Here is an 8,414-nt window from a genome sequence, read left to right as displayed (position 1 = left end):
GGGGGTCTTTTGAATATCACGGGGATGGGGGGGATGGGTCAAGCCGCTCCCCGCTCTGCCCCTGGGGGATGTGTGCGCTTGCATCACTCACCTCCTCAGAGCCCGTGGGGACCGCCCCTAAGGGAGTGCCACCCTGACGAGAGACTGAGACCGCGACGCTAACGACCACCGTGTGTTCGCAGGACGCGCTCCTCAAGCAGCTCGTCGAGGAACACAATGAGAACTGGGACTCGATCGCCAAGAACTTCCCGGACCGGTCGGACGTGCAGTGCCAGCAGCGGTGGCTCAAGGTGGTGAACCCGGCGCTGGTGAAGGGCCCGTGGACCAAGGAGGAGGACGAGAAGGTGCTGGAGCTGGTGCAGCGCTACGGGCCCAAGAAGTGGACCCTGATCGCTCGCCACCTGACGGGCCGCATCGGCAAGCAGTGCCGCGAGCGCTGGCACAACCACCTCAACCCCAAGATCAAGAAGACGGCCTGGACCGAGGAGGAGGACCGCATCATCTACCAGGCGCACCGCCAGTTCGGCAACCAGTGGGCGCGCATCGCCAAGCTGCTGCCGGGCCGGACCGACAACGCCATCAAGAACCACTGGAACTCGACGATGCGCCGCAAGTTCGACCCGGACATGCGCGGCGGCGGCGTGGAGTCCCGCGGGCGCGGGCGCAGCACGGCGCGCCGCTGCCAGCCGCAGGCCTCCATGGTGGCGCCCGCGGCGTCCTCGGCCGCGTCCCTGCAGCAGCACCAGCCGCTGACGGCGCAGCACCACAGCTCGCACCAGCCCATCTCCGTCGGCATCCTGGCGCGCCTGACCGGCTCGGGCTCCGGTGCTCCCCCCAAGGTGTACTCGGCCACCACGTCCACGCCGACGAGCAGCGCTTCGGCCGCCTCTCGCCGCGACGCCCAACAGGACAAGTTCAACATGACCGAGTACGGCATCAGCATGTACGAGGTGAGCGCCGGCCTCCCGAGAACCCTTCGTCTCCTCTCCCTCCCCTCTCGCCCGCTGTTCCATGTTTTCACTCCGTTTTCTCAACATGTTTCAGAGCTCAGAGTGGTCATCGCCAGAGATCTACGACCAGTCTCACAGTCAGAGCTCGGCGCCGAGTCCTGCGCCCAGTCCCCTCTCAACGCAAAGCAACAATCCGCAACCATTGTTGACTCCTCAGCCGCAGCAGAGAGTGTTTGACCTGAAAATGGAAATGGAATCGCCGGATCCGTTCTCGCCGTCACCCTTCAAGTAAGTTTCCCCGTCTTTCTCTTATCGTATTGGTGTCTATCATTTATGTGGCGGATCTGTTACATGTTCTATTTGTCTTATGCAGGTATCTGAGTATGCAATCAAGTCCTTCTGATGATGGCATGAAACTGTCACCCAAGAAGGAACCGATCAGCTGTAAGTTGAACTTTTTGTGAGAAGACTCCTCTAAAGCAATTTGAAATTATACTTATTACGCCTTTCTTTTCTTCCTTCAGCATATAGTCAGATGCAGTTATTATCGGGACCATTTTCTGAATTTAAACATGACATAGTGAGCTTTAATAGACCTCAAGATTCGGGTATATCGTCTGATTTTGCGGCTCAGTCTGTAAGTTAACACAGAGTTGACTTTAAATCCCTCAACTTTATCCTACGTGTCCGCCCGTAACCCACATGTATTACTAACATTTTCAGATGCAGAGTAGTGGTCTAGGAGGAGGTTCACCTGACAGGCAGGCCACCCCCATCAAACAAGTGCCTTTCAGTCCATCTCAATTCTTGAACTCGCCGAATTTGGAGATCTCCCTGACTGGAACGCCGGTGCGCCGGAACCTCGTGGCCGCTCAGTCAACACCCCTCAACTGTGATGGGGACCGTGACCGCGAGGGAAGTCCGGGCCCCCTCTGCACTCCAGACACACTCCCTCTTCAACAGGCTGCACGACAGAGACTGGCGCGTCACGCGGCCAACTCAGAGCACAGTGAGGGTGGCACTGAGTCTAGGAGCAATGACTCAACTCCTAGTAAGAAGACGAGGTTATCATTTCCAAGAACACCTACACCATTCAAGGATGCTCTAGCTAAGCTAGAGAAGAAAAATGGAGCTGTGAAGAACTTGGTATGGGAACCAAAGAATATGTAGCTTTGAACTAAAGTGTATTTTTTTTACCTACGCCTTGATTTTATTATTTTTAATTTTTTACTTTTTAGCCTCAAACTCCTACTCGTCTAGAGGATATTGATGAAATTATGAAAAAAGAACAGCCTGACTTGTCAGATTCACAGTATGAAACGGATACTGCTAGCATGATCAATTATACAACATACCAGGTACTACCTCACTTAGTGATGAATTAATGCGCTCATGCCCATATATGTTCAAATTTTTTAATTTGATTTTTTCATCTTTGTATCAGGATTCTCTGCAGGACAGTGGTTATGTGGGTACCGTTAAGCGGCGAGGCATTACACCTCTTGGAAAGGAAAATGTACCAAATAAGAAAGTAAGGAAAGCCCTTGCCCCATCTTGGAGTACTCCAGGAAATATAAGCGTACCGGGGGTGACTGATCCTTCTTTTGTTGCTGAGTCACCTGTAAGTCTCTTTTTTTCCTCCTTTGTTTATCTTAATAATTATGTCAGTTTAGAACTTCAATATTTATTTTGAACTCATTGCTAAAGAAATATGTACTTTTCATTTCAGAGCAAATCCATGAATGTTGACCGTTCAGTGTCCTTCTCCCCCTCATGTTCATTTGTGGTTGAAACACCTGTGAGTTTGCAACGCTAACTTATTGTAGTGACTGAAATCCTCATTTTCATCTTCTGCAAAATTAATTGTATTATGTTGTGTTCTATCTTTTTAGAGTAAATCATTGGTTGGTGACCGATCAGTTCTGTTCTCCCCGCCCTCCATCATGACGGATCTAGATGAAGTTCTAGCAGTACCTGTGGCCAATGACCCTCCTTCCCCCGGCACCAAGGTGAGCAACTTTCCATCTTGGTTTAAATGGAATGCAGTGTTATGTGACTGTCAACATACAACAGTCGAGAATAGAATTGTGGTGCAGGATATTTTTAAGTTGTCTTGTTGGAGAGGACTGCTGCTCAGTCTCCTTAGTATTTTTAGTTCAGAACTTGAACTGTCCAAGTCCTAAAGATAAAGTTATTTATGCGTGAAGGGAAATCTGGTACTGGGTATGACATGACAGTTCTCTGTCACTCTAGACCTTTTTGATGTGTCATGAGGTGGTGGTGCCTTGAGTACTTGATAGATCATGTTGTATAGCCTGTCTTGTTCCTCTTCAGAGTGGGTGTCAGACTTCATCTCTGCTCACACCACCTACCAAACAATCGGTCGTCAAACGTATCCATTTTGGAGATACATCCAGAGATCTCAGAGTGCCAAAGGTGAGGTCCTTGAGAATTGTGTGAAACAAGTAACATACTAACATGTTCTGCAAATATTTCCAGAGATTTGAAGTTGTGTGGGCATTTAGAAAGTGTTGCATGAGTTTGCAGGTTATTGGCTTGTGAGGCACACACTTGTGTTGTAATGGCTGTTTATTCCCAAACTTATTTTCTTATTAGTACCATAATTGTTTTATTCTTTCTCCTATTAACTAAGGGCATGCTAGTTCTCTATAATTTGTGCATGTTTTTGTTTCTTGTAAGCACTAATACATATATCAAATTTTATGCAGTAGTATTATTTACATAAATGATGTCCTATGTCCTTTCTAACCATTTGTTATTTTCTCTGTGTTCAACCTTTCCCATTAAAAGAAAAACTAGTTGCCGCTGTTCAGTAGTTAAAATTAACACCAATAATAATCCCTGTATTTATCTATCTTTATCCCTTCTAGAATTTAGAGCTAAAGCATTTTTTTGTTGTGTTTCAGTTGGACGTGCGATGGGAGATGGTTGCCTGTGGAAAGACACTGGACCAGCTGGAACTAACAGAACAAGCCCATAAGTACCTTAGCCAGGCGACTTTGAAACCTCGATCTTTAAATCTCTAACAGATGTGTTCCTTAATCATCTGAGTAAATAGATGAGGCCAGTATCACATATTTCTATGAAATCTCACATCACTAGTCTTATTGTTTTAAACCAGAGCAGTGGATGCCCTCTTTGTTTTTAAAAGGTTGATGTGTTTGAATTTTCCGTGCTTTATTTAAGTTGAGTATCAAGCAACATAACGGAAAGTGGCAAATATGATTTCGAGGACTGATAAAGTACACCTTTAATATTAAAGCTGCAAATTAAGATGTATTGCAGAGTATGCCTTGGTGTCAACTTGAAATTGAAGCACCTAAGACTGCTATGCTTTGACACATCTCATACATCACTATTCTTTGTTTGATTATATTTATGAAATTTCTTTTTCTTGGTATGCTCATAGTAGCCATTTCTCACAGGAGTTCATACCAGTGTTACCACCAACAGATATCTCACAGCAACATAGTTGACTTCTAATCTCTCTCTCTCATGTCTCAAGTGTGTTGTGTGACCTGGATCTCTGAATGTAAGAGACATGTATTCTTGTTAGTATGTTTCTTGTTAAGTTTCTTGTGTGTTGTAAAGTTTATTGTATACCTTGTACTAACTCATCCCAATGTTTTTGTTTTCTTCTTTTCCAAAATGTATTGTAGCATTTAGCAATGATTTCCTCAATCTCTAACCGCCTTGTCAGACTACACCACAGTATTACCCTCATTTGATTGAGGATATTCATCTTTTCATGTGTAGGTTTAAATTTAAAGTGTGAGATTGAATAGGTCCCAGTTTGTATTTATTCTATTAATATTTATATTGTATTCTGTATTATCTATGGAACAAAACATTAGAGCACTTACCTAATTTATATTGACAATTTTTTCTTCTTGTGGCCAAAATGGCTTTTTCAAATCATGTAATTTATTGAAAGTACGATAGTCTCACAACTGATGTGGAACCAAAGGAAATGTAGATTAGTATTTTCTAAAAGACTCATATCCTGGTGAGGATGATGCAATATTAAGATTAAAATTGTAAAGTTAAATATATATCTATATCTATATGTAATCTATTTCAAAATCTTATACAGAAGACTTCCAAAGACACCTATTTATACTTGACCCTGTACAGATTTGGAAATTTGTTTAGATTTACTTTCTCAGACCAAAGTGAATAATTTTTCAGGACTGCTCTTCATTGCTTGGTGATTCTAAATAATGTTGGAGAGTTCTGATCTCAAATTTTCTTTTTGGCATGGTTTCCCTACTGCCTTTAGTAGTGTTGTTGGTCTTTGTGCTAGTATTAAATATTGAGTGAATTTTTCCGTTTTGGTTTCATAAGTATTAATAAGTGATTGTGCCACCACATTTCACATGTGTTACCTAGAGTTAGCATCCATACTAGTTCGCATTTTTGTGTGATAGTTATTCTATTTAAAATTGGTCCTAGTACCTCTGATTGGTCATCACTGTAATTAAATGTTTCGCTAGCAATTGAAGCTGTAGCTCTGATAAGACATTCAAATAGATCTGATTGCCTTGCCTCTTAATCATGAATTGGTTTCATGTTGAAAGTTTGGCTGCTCATGTACAAATATTTATTTATTCTGTAGATAAAGTGTTACATAATTGTAATCTAGTGCCAATATGTATATCAGTCCATGACAGCACAATATTTTAAGAGTTTACTTCCAGTGATTGTATTGATAGTTGTGACAAATTTTTGCATTTTTCCCTAATGGTTTACTTTGCTCTCTAATTTATCTTGCCAGTGTACTTTCATGTAAATTGTCTTCTGATTGCTGCACAGTACAACTACAGATGCTTTGTCTTGATTATTATTGTAAATGGACAGGGTTTTTGTTCTTAATTCAATTCACATGTGGGCCATTTTAAAATAATACTGAAGTTTTAAAAATTGCATGTCAACTTTAAAAAAAAATTGTGTGTGTGGACCTCTTTTACCTTTTTGTTATCCAACTGGTTATCACATTACATTGTCAGAAGGTCCTTATTTTACTGTTAGACGTTGTTGATGTGCCTGCCTATGACCAAAAAAAAATTGAATACATCGTTTTTCTTTTCTAATCTTTCTTTTGCTTTATTTTTTGAGGTACATTCATTTCTCATGGAGCTCAATTGAAAACTCGAATTTATTTTCTCAACAGTGGGACTTTATTCATAGTGTCTCCAAGAAACACATTGATTCACACAACTTAACCAACAAATATTCTTTTAAGCTAGTGGTAGAGTTCCTCACCACAGGAAAAGTGCTGATAAGTCATTGTGCAATCAATAAAATTTTAATCACAGCATGAACATGGAGTTAAACCAAATTAGACAGGTATGTTTTCACTAAAACCAGAAACGAAAATCTGGAATTCAGAGCAGGTCACTCGTACAAAAGTCAAGACTAAAAATATTTAAAAATAAATTATTCACAAGTGTTTTGAAACAAAACTCAATTTGTAGGATATTTTTGGATTGAACATTAGCCTTTGATGGGTTTCACCACTATGATTTACTACAGGACCCAAGGAATTTGCACTCAATTGATGGACAGAACAGTTTCACAAAGTAAGATTATCAGATAACTGATCAAATATTCTAAAAGACCTCAACAATATTGGGCAAACCATCCAAAACCAAAGATCAACCAGAGAATAAAACTGTTATCAATAGTTCACTTAATGTAAGTCAACTAAATTTCTACACCAACCCAACATTTTACACATCACACAGAAAAAGCACACACCACACTTTGGAGACAATTTATAAATTAACACAACACTCGCAAAATAGAAAAGTGTACAAAAATATTTGCCAACCTGTTCATACCTTATGAATGCCATGGTCTGATTGGCAATTAACTTTGTACACACAACAAATATTAAATGCATTTGAACAGTATTTCCTTAATTTACAGAGACAATGTGTTTGCCTAGTTTCAAACATTGTATCTCAATTTAAAAAATGGGAAGAATTATAAACCAGTTTATAGTAGAGAGCAGAAACCAAACAGAAGAACATTAGGATAATTTAAATGTTACACAAGACATTTAAAAGTATTGTTTTGAAAGAAGTAAAACTGAACAATTGGGTTGTATCAAATTAAGGCAATCTGCTGACAATCAGCAGGGCAGCATGTCAGCGTCAGCATCAACAGAAGAAGATCTACGGAACTGTGATTGGCCATCTGTGCACAAAGGTGCCAATCGCAGTTCTGTAGATCTTCTTTTGTTGATGCTGACGGTCTGCATATCGCTATATCTTCATAGAACCTTGATATTATGGGATTGCAAGACAGTTAACAGGTTGATTGCGGCGGGGATAGGCAATCCCATGTTATTGGGACCCACGGTGTAGATCACGCCGCACTCAACATTTTATTATAGCAAGTAGTTAGAGTTCAGAAGAATAGAGAGAACAGATGTTTTGTGGTATGGAATCCAGTTGAACTTAGAAACATAATGTAGTCTTGGATAAAAAATACTGATAGGCCGAATATTACATGGAATCAGTGAGGAAACCACATTAACTATTATTGTAATGTTATTAAACAAGTACCTGACAAAAGTCAGGAAACACAAGATTAAAACCAAGATGCTTTGTTTGCCAATGCCAAATTGATTTATGAAAAAACAAATCACAGCAGGGGGGCGAAGGACAATACCTGTCCTCCAAAGAGCAATTCTCATCAGTAACTTGCCTCTTATGTCATGTGCCAAATAGGATGGAGCACCAGATAATGGAACAGCTAGTCTAAAATTTCAGGTAGGTACACAATGGGATACTTGTTCCATACATAATAGAAGAACAAAAATTACCGAAAGGGAAAATAAATTCTTTGCTTAGGGTCAATTTTCAAGCAGAGTTGCTACTTTAAATTATAAAGATCTCTGTGCCCGCAAAGTGGCAACTGTGCGGTTTGGTTTAAAGATTTGAGATACTTAGTATTTCAAATGACTGTACTTACAATTACTCATTCCCCCTTAAATCTTTCAGAAATTTACAATGCACTCAGTACAAGTGTTCTCCATTTTAAAAACAACACACATGCATTAAACTTTTGAATCCCAGACATGCACTGTTGTCACATTCTGGGGAGAGAGGTCTATTCCTTCAAAATATACCGCAAACCACCATTTTCTAAAAAGTACACATTGTATGTGGAAAAAGAGACAAAAAAGGCCACTTCTGAACTTTTTGTTTTTCTTGTATGAGCAGGACAGGGAGAACTGGGACAACACCTCAGTCTCCATTTAAGAATCAGCCATGAGGATGTAAGAAGACAACGTTGAATAGGTTCATAGAGAACTCAAGATATACATAGATATACAAATATATACACAAAAGTTTACAATATAATTTACATTCTTCTATTGGTATCAACTAATGACAGAAAAATTTGGAACAGAATCAAAAGTTTCTAAAACAGAGG

The 8,414-nt window shown here is 40.6% G+C and overlaps 2 protein-coding genes across 4 annotated transcripts in view; one reads left to right on the top strand and one right to left on the bottom strand.

Moving 5' to 3' along the window:
* LOC113214870 (transcriptional activator Myb) overlaps positions 1-6,061 on the top strand; it is a 22,254-nt gene extending 16,193 nt beyond the window's left edge. For 2 of the 3 annotated variants that reach the window (XM_026434377.2, XM_026434369.2), the window contains exons 3-13: positions 183-950; positions 1,045-1,238; positions 1,324-1,394; positions 1,475-1,587; positions 1,674-2,096; positions 2,189-2,308; positions 2,395-2,571; positions 2,680-2,748; positions 2,843-2,959; positions 3,285-3,386; positions 3,878-6,061. In XM_026434377.2, coding sequence (XP_026290162.1) covers positions 183-950; positions 1,045-1,238; positions 1,324-1,394; positions 1,475-1,587; positions 1,674-2,096; positions 2,189-2,308; positions 2,395-2,571; positions 2,680-2,748; positions 2,843-2,959; positions 3,285-3,386; positions 3,878-3,997 — 2,274 coding nt within the window. In that variant the 3' untranslated portion in view covers positions 3,998-6,061. The remainder of the gene's footprint in view (positions 1-182; positions 951-1,044; positions 1,239-1,323; positions 1,395-1,474; positions 1,588-1,673; positions 2,097-2,188; positions 2,309-2,394; positions 2,572-2,679; positions 2,749-2,842; positions 2,960-3,284; positions 3,387-3,877) is intronic. The other variant, XM_026434386.2, reaches the window with a different exon arrangement.
* Positions 6,062-6,125: 64 nt separating this feature from the next.
* The window catches only part of LOC113214920 (DET1- and DDB1-associated protein 1), a gene marked incomplete in the record, with an annotated part of 21,545 nt that continues 19,256 nt past the window's right edge, over positions 6,126-8,414 (bottom strand). The window contains 1 exon segment of the mRNA XM_052274366.1: positions 6,126-8,411.

Source organism: Frankliniella occidentalis, unplaced genomic scaffold (genome assembly GCF_000697945.3).
Source record: "Frankliniella occidentalis isolate FOCC.00 unplaced genomic scaffold, Focc_3.1 Scaffold381, whole genome shotgun sequence".
In the NCBI taxonomy this organism is placed as follows: domain Eukaryota; kingdom Metazoa; phylum Arthropoda; class Insecta; order Thysanoptera; family Thripidae; genus Frankliniella; species Frankliniella occidentalis.
This window is presented reverse-complemented; position numbering and strand designations above follow the sequence as displayed.